The sequence below is a fragment of the Mobula hypostoma genome, chromosome 8, assembly GCF_963921235.1.
Source record: "Mobula hypostoma chromosome 8, sMobHyp1.1, whole genome shotgun sequence".
Lineage (NCBI taxonomy): Eukaryota > Metazoa > Chordata > Chondrichthyes > Myliobatiformes > Myliobatidae > Mobula > Mobula hypostoma.
The window spans coordinates 110,427,225-110,447,935 of NC_086104.1; the positions used below are offsets into that span (position 1 = coordinate 110,427,225).

Consider the following 20,711-nt stretch of genomic DNA (forward strand, 5'->3'; position numbering starts at 1 on the left):
TGTTTCTTTTGGCCCGTGGGAGGGGGGGTCCCCCTCTGGCCTGCCATGTCACATGATCGTCCTGCAGTCATGTGACGTGATTCGGGGCTTCTGGTTCAGTCATGTGATGTGGACGGAGTGGAGGCCGTTGCGGAAGAGCGGTCGCTGCGCTGTTGACGTGCACTTTCCATTAATTGTGCCTTGCGAACGGAGCTCCGGCTGTGACGGACGAGCATGTGGCGGCGAGCGGTTTGCCTGGGCTGGGCGGCCTTGCTGTGGCTAGCCCCGTGGAGCGGTGTGCGGGCCGAGAGCTCCTTCACCTACCCGGAGCTGTGCGGGTGAGTGCGGCAGAGGCCGGCTCGGATCCCTCCCTCAGGCCCGGCAGGTCCGGGAGCAGACGCTTGGCTGGAGCTTGAGCAGGATGGGTAGCGGTGCATCCTTTGCTAACAGGATCGTGGATCGCAGGAAATGCCCCCCCCTCCGTCATTCTCGGAGTGGACTCTCGTCAGTAGGCCAGCCTCGCAGGGCAGAGACACCGCAATGCCCTCTTGAGCAGGGAGGGGATGCTGGTGGTGTGCTAGTGATGAGGGTGATAGTAAGTTGTGGAGTTGAAGTTGCTTAGGGTAGGGTCTGGGGTGGAGAAGGATTGGAGAGGTAGCTGCTTGCCTCTGTTTAGGTGAAAAATACACAACTTCTGCTCCCCGAGCATCCAAGGTAACTAGAGTCCATTCTTGGGTAGAGAGGAGGAGGGCAGATGAGGTGTAGAAATGTGCAATCTGCTAGGAGACGGAGGTGGACACAAACGTGGATGCCCTTGTAATCTGCTGTCAGTAACCAAAGCAGGCAGTAGGTTAGTAAAGGTAGGCTGACAAAGTCACAGAGCTGTAAATGTATTAAAAATGTACTTATTACAAAAAATGCCTTTGCCCAAATTGCAGTAATTTCAGTTATCAAGTTACAGAATGTGTGTGATAGTATTGAGTATTTAAATATCATTCATGAGCTTGCCAATTTGGAGGATTACTGGGTTGGAAGATTAGTTATGAAGAAAGACCTGGCTTTTTTATTTTATGTGAAACTAGAATATGAAGGAAGACTTAAGTGTGTACATTCGATTAGGAAGGCTAGACAAAGTGAAAGCTGAAGGGTCTCAGGCCAAATCATCCACTGTTTATTCATTTCCATAGATGCTGCCTGACCTGCTGAATTCCTCCAGCATTTTGTGTGTGTTGCTCTGGATTTCCAGCATCTGCAGAATCTCTTGTGTTTAATCCTTTTTGCTGTAATATTAGAGGTTGGTAACTAATGAGGTTTAAGATGGTTGGGAACAAGGAATTTAGAACTACTTTGCAGAATGGTGGGTCTGAGACCCACCATGAGGATGGGTGGTGAGCTGAAAGCTTTCAGATGAGAATGTTACGTGGGTTGTAGATGGAATGAAATTAGCTGTTTTTGCACCTGCTGTATATGTATCAGGCTCAATGGCTTCCTGGTTTGATTCTGTGAATTAATGGTGCATTGTAGAAGTTTGCTTTTTCTAATTGATCTGCCAACATTATGGCAGTAACAAATCTTGTTGGCTGCAAAACCCTTTGGGTTGCTCTGGGTGTGAGAGGAATTGTATAAATTCACACTTGATCATGTGCTTTCTATCTTCTAACTGCCTTGGCCTCCATTTCTGGGTCATTCTTGCAAGGTGTTCCACTCAGTGCATGGCATCCATTTCTGGAAGTGCATCTGCTTTACTGCACTTTTGATGTTGTAGTATAGTGCACAAAACTTAAGGAGCATCAAGGGCAATGCTGTGTGTTTCTCAGCTGGCTGGGCGGGTACCTGTCAAAGACTGCTCAGGTTGACTTCCTATCAAACCACCATGTGTCTGGGTGCTGCCTGACCTCAGCATTTCCACCATTCATTTTGAGTTTTTTCCATCTGCAGTATTTTGCTGGGAAGAAACTTTCTAAAATGCTAAACTCCGTGATTTACAAATGTTGGCCTATTCATGTTTTTCAGTCAAGATTAAGAATTTGAGGCTATTTTTATTTCCACAGTCTCTGGAAGCTTGTAGCATTGGCTTCCAATACTGGAGTGCTTCAGTGTAAAATGGCCATTTCAAGATCAGTTGAGTTTTGTTTATAATCCTGTATTTTTGTAGAGTTCATCTCAATTTTATTTCCAGTGTTTTTCTAGTTGGATGATCTGCATATTTCATTGTGGAGTTAAGGATGCAAATGAGTTTATCTTTTCTTTAAGTAATAAAATCCAGTAAACAAAGAGCACCACAGAGTTATAATCTGAGCCAGGTTAATATTTAAACAGAACCCAATTGCTCAAGCTGCAGTTGATTTCTTTTTGGGGAGTGATGTCCGTATTTAGAGTTTGCCTCGACGTTTTCCTCCCTGATCCCTATAACCTGGTTGTCCAAGTGGCAGGTTCCATCTCAGACTTGAACGTTCGAGGCTGACATTGCATTAAGACAACTCCTGCATTGTCCCTGGTAGTTTTTGTATTACTAACATCTGAGTGTAGTTGCTGTTTCCTCATTTACAAAGTTCCGTGTCCCGTTAGTGTTACTGTTCTAATGGGTTTCGTGTTCCAGAGTTCCGCGCTCTGTCCTTTGAGAAACTGTGTAGGGAAGATCACCAAATGTTCATTGAAAGATTCAATATGCAACTACGGGTGTTGCTTGTACAAGTGGCTAAAAGCTTTGTTGAACACTCTTTGAGGAGTGTGTTAAAGTTTGGAACTGAGTGAGAGGTTGGTGCTTGAGGTTCAGAAGATGTGGCTGCCAGTGGTAGGACACTGAATGACAGGTTTACGTGAGAGGCCACAGCTGGAGGGGCGGGAAGGCTAGGGTGCAAACTGAAATCTTTCACTAGAAAAGTGGTACAGGTTAACAAAGGGTAAGTTAGGATATGAGCGCACTAACATTATGAAAAATTGAGCGTAAGAAATGACACAAAATTGGGATGGATGTGGAATAACTGATGAACTGGGGGGTGCCTCAGGTATGAGGGTGAGGACAGCCGAGGTGAACCCTGTAGGAAGGAGAGCCATTGCTGATGACCCTCAGACCTGTTACTTCAGCATGTATTGATCAGAAAGCCATTCCACCCTGCTGGAGGATGCACAGTCAAGCGTGCAGGCACGGTGGTGCAGCTGGTAAAGCTGTGGCTTTGTCTATGCTGCTCCTGGTTCAGCCCTGACTTCTGTCACACTCTGTGTGGAGTTTGCACATTCTCCTTCCACATCTCTGAACAGTATCGGATCTATTGCAGAAATATGACAAGCGTGCACGTGACCGATGGCTCACTGAATCAACTGGGCCACCTACACATGGGAGGCATTCTCTTTCATAGGTTCCAATGAAATTCCACCCCCCTCCATTTTTCTAATTGTCAGTGAGTACAGGCCCAGAGACATCAAATGCTCCTCATACGTTAACCTTTCATTCCCAGGATCATTTACCTGAACCTCCTCTGGGCTGTCTCCAATGCTAACACATCCTTTCTTAAATAAGGGGCCCAAATTCTGCTCCCCACATTCAAGTGAGGTTACAGTACTAATGCAAAAATCTTAGACATGTTTATAGTGAGGGTGGCTAAGACTTTTGCACAGTATTGTAGTAATTTTATGTATTGCATTGTACTATCGCAAAAAAAATTACAGATTTCATGATGTATGTAGGTGATAAACCTGGTTCTGATATGGGTCCCTATAGTGGACTGAGGTTGGGAAGGGGGCAGGGAGAGGGGAATCATGATTGGGAAAGGGGGAAGGGAGAGGGGAGGGAGTGGGAAGCACCCGAGAGACATTCTGTAATGATCAATAAACCAATTATTTGGAATCAAATGATCGTGCCAGGTGTCTCAGGGCTGGGTGTGTCTGCCACCCCGGGCACTCCTGCTCTGCCACCTGTCCCACAATGCTCCTGCGGTGCTCCACCCTCGACAATCTCAACATCCTTTGCTCTTGCCAGATTTGCAAACTCACTCTCTGCTCCATGTTGACAGAGTACTGTGCAAAAGTCTTAGATTTTGAGCATGAAGCTTCGCCTACTTGTGGTTTCATTCCATAGTAATAGTCTGTGTTAAATACAGTTGTTCAATTGCTGCTGTTGTCGGTAAGGCACTTGCACGTTCTCCCTGTGATCAGTTGGGTTTACTCTCACATTTCAAAGACGTACTAGTTAGGGTTGGTGAGTTGTGAACTTGCTGTGTTGACACAGGAAGTGTGGTGATACTTGGGGACTGCTCAGCAAAATCCTTGCATTTGATGCGGACAGCACATTTCATTGTATGCTTTGATGTGCAAGTGACAAATAACGATAATCTTTAAAAACTTTATTCCGGGGTGGGGGGGAACGTGGAGAGGAAGGTGGCGTGGAGGGGATTATGAAAGGTGGCCACTGCCAGGCTCTTCACCAGAAAAGTCTAAACACAATACCAATGGGTCAAGGTGCATCTGCAATCCCACAATACCTCCAAGCCTCTCCTTGCAGCAAGCTATCTCAAGTTTTACTGATGTGGTTCTCCTGCAGCGTCAAACATTATTTTTTAAAGGGTTGAAAGCAGAATCAGCCTTATTATCACAAATATATTGCGAAATCTGTTTTGCAGCAGCAGTGCAATGCATAAAACACACTATAAATTATAATGTGAAATAGTGAGTTATGATTAATTGGGACACATTGGGACCAGTATACTTTGGCACAATAAAGCAGCTGCCCCAAATTAGCTGAACTTTCAGGAAATAATTAAAAAGATATCAAAAAAAGATAAACTACCATATAATTGAGTAACAAATTGTGTATTGAAATGAAATACAGAATAAATTAGAACATTACCAATGTTACAACAGTACTATAAAACTGTTTATTAGTTTCTAATAGTTATCGCTGGTGGAATTCCTCCAGAGTATGCTGCCTTGTTCTTTTTGTAAATGAACAAAATCAGTGTGGACACCTACGCTTCCGATGACTGCACCCTCCAAATCTTCACTTTCATTGGAGCATTCAACATGATTGTCGATACCTTCACATTCTACACTGCCCCTAACTTGTTGAAGTAGTGAAATAGTTTCATTTTCATTCCCAGCCCTTTCTGACATCTCCAGGCCCGAATGCTTGAAACCACAGTAAGCAAAATAGCTCAGAATTGTCTTATTGCTTATTTCTCACCAATTATCAGTGACACAAATCATTGCACAAACACATGCAAGTCACACTATTTAAAAAAGGTTTACTCTAAGCACAGTGTGTCTCAATGCCCACACAAGTACACGTGACTGATGATAGTTAGAAACAATTTGGCAACAGTCTCCTGTCCCAATTAAGTAGCAAGTAAATGAACAAAATCCCAGCTATTTTCATGATTAGTTTTTGTTCTTTAAGAGCTGTCCCAAATAAGCAGCTGCCCCTATAAGGTAGTAATCATGGGTTAATTGTCCGTTCAGAAATTTGATGGGAGAAGGGAAGAAGCTGTTCCTAAACTTTGCGTGTGTTATCAGACTCCTATACCTCTAGGTAGCAATGAGAAGAGGGCTTGTCATGCGTAGTTGGGGTCCGTGATGCAGCAGCCACTTGTGAACCTCCAATGAGGACTCAGTGTATGATGAAACACTTGGAGGGTTCAGTCTTGAAAGGAGCTATGTTTGATGGAGCACTTCACTGTAATTATGAATATCGAACATCGAAGTAAATGGTGTGATGGGGCAGTGCACACTACTGGACCGCAGATTTCGGGGTCTAATATCAAGAAACGTTGCATACCTGTTACATGATATTTCCTGCTATTAGACCCAGATATCTGCAGGCCTGTTGTGTGTACTGCCCCCATCACACCATTTACTCCATTCAATATTACATGATTCACACGTACAGAACAATTGGATCTGCTGAGCGTCATGTGCAAGTAGATAAGTGATGAGATGCTGCCACGTGGCGCGAGGTCAAAGTAAGTTCAATATCGTGGAACATCTATGTCAACATTTCCTTGCAGGCATTCACAACAAATACAAAGAAAGAATAGAATCAGTGAAAAGCCACACACTGACAAAGCCAGGCAAACAACCAATGTGAAAAAGACAACAAATTGTGCAAACACAAAAAGAAAAACAAAATAATAATAGATAAATAAGTAGTTAATCATATTGAGAATGACTTATGTTGAAAGTGAGTCTATCGGTTGCAGAATCAATTCAGTGTTGGGGTGAGTGACGTTATCCACGCTGGTTCAGGAGCCTGTTGGTTGAGGGTTAATAACTGTTCCTGAACCTGGTGGTGTGTGACTGAAGGCTCCTGTACTCTGTTGACAGAAGCAATGCTGATGCTATTGTATTGCTTCAGGTTGTGACGAGTTGGGTAATTGTCTTCGCAGGTACTGATCACAGTGTGAGGTGCAAGTTAGAGCATTGTAGTTTAGTACTACAGTCTCAAAGATCTATCTTATTGAACTAGAATTCGCCAGATGGCTGTTTTCCATAATGGATACCCATGACATGATTTATCATATTTCAGTAGATTGTTGGAAGTTTTGTATTGGATAAAGTAATGAGCTATTAAAGAACAGTACTGGGAGTTCAGTAATAGTAGGTGATCATTTCTGTAATTGGGTCTCAGTCAGCTAACAGTCCTTTAATTTTTTTTCTCTCTACTTAGTTACAAATATCAGGGTTTTCTAAAGCATTTCTCAAATATTGAATACAAACCTGTCATGAATTTGTGTGGTTTATGAGTAGGTGTCAAGAGCCAGCAGTGGTTGGGAGCAGTTCCTCTCTTGTCGTCATCATGACCGAAACAGGCCCTCTGGGCCATCTCAACCAAACTGAACTATTGTTCTGCCTTGTCCCGTTGACTCACACCTGGACGACAGCTCACTGTACCCCTTCCAACCATTTGCTTAAGCTTCTCTTAAATGTTGAAATTGAACCCGCATCCTCCACTTTCACTAACAGCTCGCTCCACTCTCTGAGTGAAGCTCCCTCACTTATTCCACTTTTTACCCTTAACTCATGATCTTACCCAGCCTCAGTGGAATAAGCCTGCATGCATTTACTCATCTGTACCCCTCATATTTTTTACACTTCTATTAGATCTCCCCCCAATCTTCTACGATCTAGGGAATAAAGTTTCAAGCTATTCAACCTTTCTCTGTAACCCAGATCTTCAAGTCCCGGCAACATCTTTGTATATTTTCTCTGTACTCTTTCAACTTGGAAAGCGCAGGTTTGAGTTTTAATACATGCAGAATGCATGTGCTCCATACACTGGTCTGGATGCAATCCCACAGGTAAAATTGCTAATGGGATCTGTGCTAAAGGGAGTCGTTACAGCATTGTGTATAGTCAGAGAGCCAGACTGGTAGGGTGCATGGCAGCTTCCATTACATATAACAGGTTGTGCCAAGGGAGGTTACATGATCTGTCGACGTGTGGAGAAGCTGCTGCCAGTGCCCAGTCAGGGTACAGCCCAAACCCGGCATCTCAGTGCTGACCCTCCACGCTGCTCGCCCAAGCCTCGTGGACAACCTCTGTGCTTCCAGCTACGGGGCGGGGGGTGGGGGGTGGTTCATTGTTGGGGAGGAACCCCTGGTGGAGGGCGGGTGTTGATGCCTGGTTTTCCTGAGAAGCAGTGGACACCACAAGGATTGTCATGTGCTTTTCTTAAATCACATGGCTGTTACTTGCCTCTGGGACTTGGAGTCCATAAATTCTATAACCAAGCACTCAGTTGTCGTAAACAACAGGAACTCTGCAGATGCTGGAAATTCAAGCAACACACATCAAAGTTGCTGGTGAACGCAGCAGGCCAGGCAGCATCTCTAGGAAGAGGTACAGTCAACGTTTCAGGCCGAGACCCTTCATCAGGACTAACTGAAGGAAGAGTTAGTAAGAGATTTGAGAAGGGGAGGGGGAGATCCAAAATGATAGGAGAAGACAGGAGGGGGAGGGATGGAGCCAAGAGCTGGACAGGTGATTGGCAAAAGGGATACGAGAGGATCATGGGACAGGAGGTCCGGGAAGAAAGTCGGGAGGGGGGGAACCCCGAGGATGGGCAAGGGGTATAGTCAGAGGGACAGAGGGAGAAAAAAGGAGAGTGAGAGAAAGAATGTGTGTATAAAAATAAATAACAGATGGGGTACGAGGGGGAGGTGGGGCATTAGCGGAAGTTAGAGAAGTTGAAGTTCATGCCATCAGGTTGGAGGCTACCCAGACGAAATATGAGGTGTTGTTCCTCCAACCTGAGTGTGGCTTCATCTTTACAGTAGAGGAGGCCGTGGATAGACATGTCAGAATGGGAATGGGATGTGGAATTAAAATGTGTGGCCACTAGGAGATCCGGCTTTCTCTGGCGGACAGAGCATAGGTGTTCAGCAAAGCGGTCTCCCATTCTGCATTGGGTCTCGCCAATATATAGAAGGCCACATTGGGAGCACCGGACGCAGTATATCACCCCAGCCGACTCACAGGTGAAGTGTCGCCTCACCTGGAAGGACTGTCTGGGGCCCTGAATGGTGGTAAGGGAGGAAGTGTAAGGACATGTGTAGTGCTTGTTCTGCTTACAAGGATAAGTGCCAGGAGGGAGATCAGTGGGGAGGGATGGGGGGGGACGAATGGACAAGGGAGTCGCGTAGGGAGCGATCCCTGCGGAAAGCAGAGAGCGGTGGGGAGGTAAAGATGTGCTTAGTGGTGGGATCCCGTTGGATGTTCCAGACCTAATCAGTTCCCCTCTACCACCACGCTGCTCCGTCTAGTGGAATTAGTCCTTACTCTTAATAATTTCTCCTTTGGCTCCTCCCACTTCCTCCAAACTAAAGGTGTAGCTATGGGCACCCATATGCGTCCTAGCTATGCCTGCCTTTTTGTTGGCTTTGTGGAACAATCTATGTTCCGTGCCTATTCTGGTATCTGTCCCCCACTTTTCCTTCGCTGCATCGGCGACTGCATTGGCGCTGCTTCCTGCACGCATGCTGAGCTCGTTGACTTTACTAACTTTGCCTCCAACATTCACCCTGCCCTCAAGTTTACCTGGTCCATTTCCAACACCTCCCTCCTCTTTCTAGATCTTTCTGTCTCTGTCTCTGGAGACAGCTTATCCACTGATGTCTACTATAAGCCTACTGACTCTCCCAGCTATCTGGACTATTCCTCTTCTCACCCTGTCTCTTGCAAAAACGCCATCCCCTTCTCGCAATTCCTCCGTCTTCGCCGCATCTGCTCTCAGGATGAGGCTTTTCATTCCAGGACAGGGGAGATGTCCTTTTTTTAAAGAAAGGGGCTTCCCTTCCTCCACTATCAACTCTGCTTTCAAATGCATTTCCCCCATTTCACGCACATCTGCTCTCACTCCATCCTCCCGCCACCCCACTAGGAATAGGGTTCCCCTGGTCCTCACCTACCACCCCACCAGCCTCCGGGTCCAACATATTATTCTCCGTAACTTCCGCCACCTCCAACGGGATCCCACCACTAAGCACATCTTTCCCTCCCCCTCCCCTGCTTTCTGCAGGGATCGCTCCCTGCGCGACTCCCTTGTCCATTCGTCCCCCCCATCCCTCCCCACTGATCTCCCTTCTGGCACTTATCCTTGTAAGCGGAACAAGTGCTACACATGCCCTTACACTTCCTCCCTTACCATCATTCAGGGCCCCAGACAGTCCTTCCAGGTGAGGTGACACTTTACCTGTGAGTCGGCTGGGGTGATATACTGCGTCCGGTGCTCCCAATGTGGCCTTCTATATATTGGCGAGACCTGACGCAGACTGGGAGACCACTTTGCAGAACACCTACGCTCTGTCCGCCAGAGAAAGCAGGATCTCCTAGTGGCCACACATTTTAATTCCACACCCCATTCCCATTCTGACATGTCTATCCACGGCCTCCTCTACTGCAAAGATGAAGCCACACTCAGGTTGGAGGAACAACACCTTGTATTCCGTCTGGGTAGCCTCCAACCTGATGTCATGAACATCGACTTCTCTAACTTCCGCTAATGCCCCACCTCCCCCTCGTACCCCATCCGTTATTTATTTTTATACACACATTTTTTTCCTTATTCTCCTTTTTCTCCCTCTGTCCCTCTGACTATACCCCTTGCCCATCGTCAGGGTTCCCCCCCCCCCGTCTTTCTCCCTGGGCCTCCTGTCCCATGATCCTCTCGTATCCCTTTTGCCAATCACCTGTCCAGCTCTTGGCTCCATCCCTCCCCCTCCTGTCTTCTCCTATCATTTTGGATCTCCCCCTCCCCCTCTCACTTTCAAATCTCTTACTTGCTCTTCCTTCAGTTAGTCCTGACGAAGGGTCTCAGCCTGAAACGTTGACCGTACCTCTTCCTGGAGATGCTGCCTGGCCTGCTGCGTTCACCAGCAGCTTTGATGTGTGTTATTTGGTTGTCGTACTGCTTGGGGTCCTAATGTAACTCCTGATGCAAGATGGGGAGGTGTCATACAGCACGTAGGCTCTTCAGCCTGCAGTTCCATACCAGCCGTTCTGCCCATCGTCACCAATACAACTGGGATCGTATGTGGTAAAGAAATGTGTAAAGCAGGCTGGACAGAGCAAGGGAAGATTTCTGCTTTTGCGCATCCACCATCTATGCCCACCCTCCGATGGGCAGTGGTAAATCAGATAAAATTTCAGAATAATTTTTTCGGCTGCCGGAGGGTGGTGAATCTGTGGAATTCATTGCCACACACAGCTGTGGAAGCCATGTCATTGGGTATATTAAAAGCTGAGGTTGATGGATTCTTGCTTAGTAAGGCTACCAAAACTAACAGAGAGAAGGCAGGAGAATGGAATTGAGAGGGAATAATAAATTAGCCATGATGGAATGGCAGAGCAGACCCAATGTGCTGAATGGCCTAACCCTGCTCATATGCCTTGTGGTTTGTCTATGCTTTGTTTAACTACCTGTCTAATGCCCCTTAAACGCAGTTATCACAATGCCTGTGGCAGTGAGTTCTATGTGAACTGGTTGCCATTTCTTGTCTAACCAGTTCCACTTCCATCTCAGTTAACCACTTGTGTTGTATTGGTCCAGCATAACTACAGGAGGGATTGAATGCTTGAGTCCTTTCAAAGTCTCATGTAGTGTGATTGGCTGCTTCAAGAGCTGTTGTTAAGGGTCTGGAAATCTGCCATTAATGTTGCATTGTCAGCTAAATCGATACAAAGTAAATTAGAAATAAGCAGAGTAAAGTTTAAAGATTTTTAAAGAATACATCCCTTTGGCCTTTGAGTCACACTCTTTCCCCACACCCCATCAATCCCAGGACTTAACCCCAGCCTAATCATAGGACAATTTACAATGACCAACTAACCTATCATCCAGTACGTCTTTCGAGTGTGGGAGGAAACCAGAGCACCCAGAAGTGCTCGTGGCTAGCACGAGAGGGCACAGGTTTAAGGTGCTTGGAAGCAGGTACAGAGGAGATGTCAGGGGTAAGTTTTTTACACAGGGAGTGGTGAGTGCGTGGAATGGGCTGCCGGCGACGGTGGTGGAGGCGGATACGATAGGGACTCCCAAATAGGTACATGGAGCTTAGCAAAATAGAGGGCTATGGGTAAGCCTAGGTAATTTCTCAGGTAAAGACATGTTCGGCACAGCTTTGTGGGCCGAAGAGCCTGTATTGTGCTGTAGGTTTTCTATGTTTCTGTGAAACCCATGGGATCATGGGGAGAATGTACAAACTCCTTACTCTAACAGACAGCAGCGAGAATTGAACCCTGGTCGCTGGTACTGTAAAGCATTGTGCTAACCACCACACTACTGTGCTGCCCAACTTTAGCACTGGCCAATTCTAAGGAAGGGCCAAGCACTGGTAGTGATAACCATTTGCCTCCTTTGTAGTTAAAACAAAAAAGGGAAAGCCATTGAGCTTCAGCTGTTTCTCTGTCCAGCATGGCTGTGCTGTAAGTAATGGAAGGTGAACACTTGGAAGGCAAGTGCATTGTTGACATTCATTTCAAGAAGATTTGAATATAATGGCTGAACAGTCAAAGCTTGAATATACAAGCAAGATCGTAATGCTGTGGCTTTATAAGGCATTGGTCAGATGCTGCCCGTGAGCAGTTTTTGGGCCCCTTATCTAAGAAAGTTTGTGCTGGCATTGGAGAGGGTCCAGAGGAGTTTCACAGGAATGATCCTGGAATGAAAGGGTTAATGTATAATGAGCATTTCATGGCTCTGGGCTTGTACTTGCTGGAGTTTAGAAGAATCTTGGTTGGGGAGGGGGACTATCTCAATATTGAAAGCCCCAGACAGAGTGGATGTGGTGAGGATGTTTCATATTGTGGAGACATCTAGGACCAGAGGGCGCAACCTCAGATGAGGAGGACATATCTTCAGAACAGAGATGAGGAGAAATTTCTTTCACCAGAGGGTGGTGAATCTGGGATTTATTGTCACAGATGGCTGTGGAGGCCTGGTCATTGGGTATATTTTAAGCGGAGGTTGATAAGTTCTTGGTTAGTCAAAGCTCCTGGGGAGAAGACGAGAGAATGGGGTTGAGAGGGTTAATAAATTGGTTATGATTGAATGGTAGAGCAGAATGAGCTAATTTTGTTCTTATGGATGTAAAAGTACTTCATGATTAATACATTTTTGAACAGCTTTTTTTTTCTGTAAACAAATGCAGCAGCCAATTTCTGTCCTGCTAAGTCTCAAACAGATGTATTTGGTGGCGAGTGTTAGTGGTGGATGTTTCTGTGGAGATCAAGACAACCCACACTCCAACTGTGCCAGGGAATTCTATCAGGTTAATCATTTACTATGCTAAATGGTAAATCACCATGTGGAGACCAATGCTTAAGTCAGCCAAATCATGTTGATATTTGAAGTGTATGGGAAGAGTCAAAAAATGAACAATTGGCATTGAGTTTAACCCTAACGTAGGCCTCCTCCAACACTGTTCTGAACTGATGGTTACCATTGTCACTCCTGCTGAGGTGAGATGTTTGCTTGGAAGATGTAGCACAATTGAGCAAAGCTGAAAGAAGGATTTTGCATTTGTTCACATTAGCTTGTTTTGCTGTAATTGCATTCTTTAAAAAAAAATGTTAATTTATGTTTTCAGTTTCCTTTTTGGTATGGGTGAACCTGAGATGACATGGAGAAATTGTGCATTATCATTGTTTACTCTGTTTCAGGCATACCTGGGAGGCAGTCGACATAGAGAACGGAACATCTTACAAAATAAACCTCTGTAGCCCATTACAATGTGGGCAGCTTAGTGCTATCTGTGCTTACAGTTCCTCAAAGAAAAGCAACTATTCAGTGGGTGAGTATATCAGATGTACTTTGGCATTTTACCTGTCAGTTAACTGACAGTCTCCTTTTGTACAGATACTCTTGCACGTAGCATCATTTCATGTGCATACAATCAGTCTGTGTACATATAGAAGATAATCTTCAGTATATAGGGCCACACTCTATTAGTTGTACATTGTGTTTTATAGGATTGGTTTTATAATTATATTTACTGTGTTTTTATTGTGTTCTTTGTTTTTATTTTTGCACTTTCTTCAACAATTATATCAATTAAGTTTTGTAGTTCTTCCTCCGTTGTTGCAATTAACACAGTGTCATCTGCATATCTGAAATTACTGATGATATGTATGGTGTATGTATGATGATATCCAAAAAGAAGGGGAATCCTATCTGCAGGCTGAGAATAAATGGGGAAGACACAAAACAAGTACAGAACTTTTGCTACTTTGGAAGTTGGATGAATCAGATGGCAGGTGCGACTTGGACATCAAAAGAAGAATAGGGATGGCAAAAAACACCTTTATGAGAATGAAGAGTATACTGACCAATACTAAACTAGGCATGACAACCCACCTCAGAGTACTGAAATGTTATGTTTATCCAGTTATGTTACATGGCTCAGAATGTTGGACAATATCTAGTAACATGAGGAAACGAATTGAAGCAGCAGAGATGTGGTTTTTGAGGAGGATGTAAAGAATATCATGGACAAAACGAACATCTAACCAAGATGTCATGAACAGAGCAAACACAAAAAGAGAAATAATGTATGAGGTCATGAAAAGGCAACGTAACTTCATTGGACATGTGATTAGGAAAGAGGAGTTAGAATGCATGGTAATTATGGGAAAGATTGGAGGGAAGAAAGCAAGAGGAAGATGAAGACAAATGATGGATACAGCAGCCAGAGAACTGGAGATGAATACCAGTGAGTTGATCCACTTGACCCGAAACAGGAATGTGTGGGCCATGGCAGTCAAAGCTCAAACTGGGCACAGCACCTGATGATGATCTTTTCATTGTGTTTTTTGCTACACCAGACCTTGAGTAACAATCATTTCATTCTCTACATGTGTTCTTAAGCATGACAGCCTTGGGCCTCAGCCTTGAAAATTCCAAGTGCAAGATACCTTACTTGCAATGATCCTGGTCGTGCAGGCAATGAAGTGAAGAACCTATATTTATACTTGGTGGTTTTATGAAACAATAATGCTAATTGATGTTGGAGAAATCGATTAAGGAATGAAAAATTGAATTACCAGTCAGATGAGTGACACATTAGGCTCGAGCGAGTGGTTGCTCCCGACCACTTCTGTTCTATCAGGTTATGTAGTGACTATGGCAATATGTCTGCCTGTCAGTTCCATAAGTTTTTGAAATGGACTAGTTGGTGGTATTGTAAATTGAAGTACAGACTGTCTTGGGTTATGAATACCCAACTTAGATAGATATACTTTATTGATCCCGAGGGAAATTGGGTTCTGGACATTCATACATACAAACATGCTCTAATGGTATTAAATTCAAAAGTCTGTATCAGTCTTTGATGGGTTGGTCATTATTCAGTGCTGTATACCTGTATACCTCATTTATGAAAATATCTAATCAGCCAATCAACTAAGCACACAAGCTAAGTGCCTTTGGAGGAACTTGTGCTTGCATTGTGCTTTGTTTCGTTTGAGCATAGAATGCTGGGATTGCAGCGAGGTAGGTGTCTCAACAGATAATTGACAGGTATGAACTTAGTGATAAAGTGACAAAGTATTTCAGTCTTCAGAAATTAATGAAGTTTTGTTGTGGTTGCAAAACCCTGTTGGACATTAGTAATATAGAATACAGTGTATCTGATTCGTTGGTGGAGCTGCGTGGCCTCGGTTGTGTTGCAGACCAGGACTTCATTTGTGCCTTGATTGCCTGTTGCAGGCACCGAGGAAGGAGACTTGAGCTGGCTGTGTGCCGCTGGATTCCACACTGGGTCCACACTAGAAGCTGGCCAGTCCCATCGGTGCGGCCTCCAGTATTTGCTCAGTGGGAGAGAAGCTAAATTACGTTCTGAGGCTGCACTGCACGATATGAGGAACTGCTATGGGCTTGATCTGTAGAAGTGTGGCTGCAGAACAACATCCATGCACCATGGCACTCAAGGACTTGGGCTAGATTATTACTTATAAAATATTTTTGTAACTATGTTTTTATATGTGTATGACTGTTGGTTTTGTGTTTTGCCCCTTGACCCCAGAGGAATGATGTTTTGTTTGGCTGTATTTATGTGTATGGTTGAATGACAATTAAACTTAATGTTGCAATTTTTAAACTTGTGTACGTTTCAAAGTAACAAGTGGCTTTGGCTACAAAACTTTAAAAATTTCCTTTAAGAATGTTTTAATATGGTAAGTTACCTATGTCTGGCAGATTGAGTGGATATATCTTGCCTGTGCATTGGAGAGAGACAGGCAAGACTCTCCACAGTTGCCTGTTAATATGGGTGTACAGTGGATTCCAGTTGGACCATCGGTTAACCTGGGCAGCCATTCACTTGGACCAACTCTTAAAGAACACAAACTAAATTGAGAAAATAGCTGCGATTCTTTTGGTTTATTTGGGTCACTGTCACTTAATTGGAATGGGAGAAGTTTGCTAACTGGTGCCAGTCACATGCATATCATATGGCTGTTAGATACTACACCGAGCTTAGTGAACAGATTTTTAAATAGCTTCACTTGTGTGTGTTTGTGTTCAAAATCAAAAATTTTTGTCACTGATAATTAGTGAGAAGTAGTAGTAAGACAATTCAGATTTGTTTTGCTCACTGTGGTTTCAAGCATTCAGGCTTGGAGATGCCAGAAACAGCCGGGTAGGAAAATGAAATGATTTCGCTAATTCAAATTAGGATCTGTGTAGGATTTGAAAGTATTAGCAATCATCCTGAATGTTCCAACGAAAATGAAGATTTGGAGGATGTGATCATCAATAACATTGTATGAAGGCAGTCCATTAACTGCATTAATTTTGTTCACTTACTACTACTTCACATGCCTTGCGCGTTATGCGCTTGGGCGATCATGGTTCTCCACATCGAACGATCCCTCGCAACATCAATGATATTTCGCACACTTAGATCTGTTAGTTCTTTCACAGTGTCCATATATTTTCTTCTTTGCCGCTGCCTTCTGTGTTTCCCAGGCATACGGCCTTGTAACGTAAGGCATTCTGTTTCTCCCTTTCTGATGACATGGCCCAGGAATTTAACTTTCCTCTCATTTAATGTTCTCATTAAAGATCTTTTTGTATGGGCACGTTGAAGTACTGTCTCATTAGTACCCTATCTCTATATGATATTTTCAGCATTATTCTAAGAAACCATATTTCTGTTGTTTCTAAGTTTCTTTGGAGTTTTGATGTTATAGTCCACGTTTCGGAAGCATACAGCAAGATTGACCAGATGTAACATTTTAGAAGCCTAAGCCTTGTTATCATAGAAATGTGTCTGTTGGTAAAAATGGGTTTCATTTTTTTTTTTGAAGTTGGTTTTGGCAATGGCAATTCTTCTTTGTATTTCTACTTCGCTTCTAGCATCTTGTGATATAAACCTACCAAGGTAATTAAAGCTGGTCTTTTGTTCAATCTCTTGGTTACTGATGTACAATTGGCAGTTGGGAGTATCCTGCTGTTTTAATATTACCATACATTTGTTTTTTTTTACAGTTGACGGTTAGACCAAAATCTGCACTTGTTTGTACTACTTTGTCTAGGAGGATTTGTAGGTCTTCTGCAGCATTTGCTATTAGGGTGGTATCATCTGCATATCTTACATTGTTGATGTTAACACCTCCAATTTTTATCCCATCTGGGTCTACTATTTATCTGAGAATCATTTCACTATAGATATTAAATCATCCCTGTCTAACTCCTCTCTGAATTTTAGTCCAACCGCTTATATTATCATCAATTTTTACCGCCGTTTGGTTCCAATATAAATTTTGAAGCAGTTGTTGGTCCCTTCCGTCAATGTTTAGTTTAGCGAGAATTTGAAATCATTTTTCATGTTGTATTTTGTCGACTGCTTTAGTGAAATCAATAAAACATAAAAAGACATCATTTTGATCTTCATTTGCTCTTTCTGAAAGCATTCGTAGTTTGAAAATTGTGTTCCTGGTTCCTCTCTCCTCAATAAACCCATATTGCAGTTTAGAAGTTTCTGGCTTTAACTTGTTTTTAATTCGACTCAGAACAATTCTCAACAAAATCTTTATTATGTGACTCATAAGACTGATTGTTCTATAATTTTCGCAGTCAATAGTACCAGGAATTTTTGGCAGAGTTATAAATTCTGATTTTAAGAGATGTCAGGCAATAGACCAGACTCATATATGCCATTAAACAATTCAGAAATAATATCTATGTCCAGATCTTCTAGGGCTTGTATCATTTCCACTGAAATTTCATCAGGTCCAGTGGCTTTACCATGTTTCATGCTTTTCATTGCTTTAGTTATTTCTTCCTTTGGTAATAGGTGGGCCAGAACTGTTTAATATCTGGGGATTCCCCTCCACTATCTTCAAAAAGCTGCTCTATATGCTGAATCCACCTCTCACATACGAGGGGTGATTAATAAGTTTGTGGCCTAAGGTAGAAGGCATCAAATTTAGAAAACCTAACGCATTTATTTTTCCTCCACTTACACACTTAGTCCGATCGTCGTGGAGCATACGGATCCCCTTCTTTGTAAAGGTCGGCATCTTGGACCTCCAGAAGAGGTCCACAGCGGGGTGATTGATAAGTTCGTGGCCTAAGGTAGAAAGAGATGAGTTATTAACTTCAGACTTACTGCATTTTCATTCAGAGTTGAACTGCACGTGCATGTAACAAGAACTGTATAACTCATCTCCTTCTACCGTAGGCCACAAACATATCAATCACCCGTGCTGTGGACCACTTCTACAAATAAGGGATCTGTATGCTCCACAACTGCTCGACTAAGTGTGTACATGTAGGAGGGGGCTATGTTGCAAAATAAATGTGCTAGGTTTTCTAAAATTGACTCCTTCCACCTTAGGCCATGAACTTATCAATCACCCCTTGTACTTTTATCTGGATCTGTTAGTATGGATCTGTCTGCTGATCTTATGCATCCTGTAGAGGAGGTTTTCTTAATTCCAGTACTTTCCTTAACTTTCTTGTGCAATTCTTTGCTGTTGTTATTATGGCCTTCTACTTCATTGCCTTTTTGAGTCAGCCGTTCTTTCTTTGCAATATGCACAATTGTCTGTCTGTCTAGCTCTCTGTATTGCACTTCATTATTCTTCACCAACCTTCTTTGTTCCATCTGATCTGGAATTTCTTTAGTTATCCACCCCTTTTTGGTGTGTTGGATTTCTTGTACTGGGTTTATCTCCTCTGCTGATTGCTGTATAGCAGCGGTCCCCAACCACCGAGCCGCAGACTGGTACCAGGCCGCAAAGCATGTGCTACCGGACCGTGAGGAAATGATATGATTTGGCAATACGAAACGATATGAGTCAGCTGCACCTTTCCTCATTCCCTGTCATGCACTGTTGAACTTGAACACAGGCGAAGTCATTATGCATGCGTCATCCATGTCAGTGCGGGAAGAAGATCAACTACTCGAGCTTGCAAGTGATGGCGGGCTGAAAAGTTTGACGTAACATCTCTGCCGGCATTCCGGATCAAAGTCGAGGCTAAATATCCTGAGATAGCCACGAAAGCACTGAAAACGTTGCTTCCATTTCCAACATATCTCTGCGAAGCGGGGTTTTCTGCATTGAATGCAATGAAAACTAATTTGCGGAATAAACTGGACATAAGGAACCCCCTTCGAGTATCGCTGTCTCCCATCACCCCTCGATAGGACCGTCTTGTTGCAGGAAAACAAGCCCAGGGCTCCCACTGATTCAGCAATATTGGTGTGTTGCAATGATTTCATATGTTCATGCGAGGAAAATATGCGCTGTGTTTTTAATATTAAATTTGTTAGAAAAACCCTTTTAGAAACGAAATTGAGTGTATTAGCAACTTATAGGTGACTTATAGTTGATTAACACCACCCCCCCACCCCCAGGGTTCCCAACTGTCCCGTATTATCCAGGACATCCCGTACATTGGGCTAAATTGGTTTGCCCCATACGGGACTGCCTTTGTCCCGTATTTCCCCCCGCTAAGGTAGAGCGTTCCTATGAAACCTTTGTGCTGAAATGGCGTAAAGCGAAGAAGCAATTACCATTAATTTATATGGGAAAAATTTTTGAGTGTTCTCAGACGCAAAAAATAACCTACCAAATAATACATAAAACCTAAAGTAACACCAACAGATAGTAAAAGCAGGAATGATATGATAAATACACAGCCCATATAAAGTAGAAATAATGTATGTACAGTGTAGTTTCACTGAACAGAATCGCCAAAAACATTTTGTATATAAAAATCAGCACGTACAGGTCATGCATGCGCACCCAGGTGCCTGCGCAAGGCTTCATGGTCATGGTAGTCTTTCTTGGAGTAAACACAACGTACCTGACCGCTGCCCTACCGGTCAGCAGGTATATTGTCAATAATAAACCGGTCTGCGGTACAAAAAAGGTTGGGGACCCCTGCAGTATAGCATATTTAAATCTGTCCCAGATAGCTGTTGTTTTGTTTTCGTTGTGGTGTTCTTCTACAGCTGTTTTGAATTGTTGCTTAAGTACGCTATCATTTTTAAGTTCTCCCAAGATATACTACTTTCACTTTTTTCCACGTTTCAGTTTTTTAGATTTTGTTTTGATGGTAGCTTTTACTGGATGGTGAGCTGAGGCTTTAGAATTTGTGATATTATTTCTAAAGTGTTCATTGATAGTCATGTGCTGCAGGTGACACCAGACCATCATCCAGTGACTGTGAACAATAGGGTAAAGGCTAAGGGTAGCAACATGGAGCATCCGTACACTTTACCAGAAAGGAAATTTGGACAACACTTAAAATAAAATGAAAAGGTTGGAAGTTGATACCTTAGGCCTGTCAGAAATTAGATGGACCGACAGTGGCAAATTCACTAAGAATGGTTCTCTGATAATGTATTCTGGATGTCAACAGCATATGTATGGAGTTGGAATTATTTTAAACAAACAAGTATCAATATGTCTTATGGGATTTTGGGCGCTATCCGACTGGCTACTTTTAGTTAAATTAAGGGGTAACCCTTTGAACATTAGCATAATTGAAGCCTATGTGCCAACAAATGATGCGGATGAAGAGGATACCAACAAGTTTTATGAAGATCTTGTAAGTGCTTATTAGCAATGTAAATCTCAGGATATAAAACTAGTCATGGGAGATTTTAACTCCAGAGTTGGACAGGAAAGGGTTGATAACGTCATAAGATTTTCTCCCCTTTTGAATTAGGGGAGAAAAATGAAAATGGAGACAGGTTTACTGATTGTTCACTTACAGTCAGTCGAAAGGACAAGTC

The 20,711-nt window shown here is 43.4% G+C and overlaps 1 protein-coding gene across 1 annotated transcript in view; it reads left to right on the forward strand.

The window, feature by feature from the left end:
* Positions 1-79: 79 nt before the first annotated feature.
* igf2r (insulin-like growth factor 2 receptor) overlaps positions 80-20,711 on the forward strand; it is a 223,644-nt gene continuing 203,012 nt past the window's right edge. The window contains exons 1-2 of the mRNA XM_063056606.1: positions 80-317; positions 13,126-13,256. Coding sequence (XP_062912676.1) covers positions 214-317; positions 13,126-13,256 — 235 coding nt within the window. The 5' untranslated portion in view covers positions 80-213. The remainder of the gene's footprint in view (positions 318-13,125; positions 13,257-20,711) is intronic.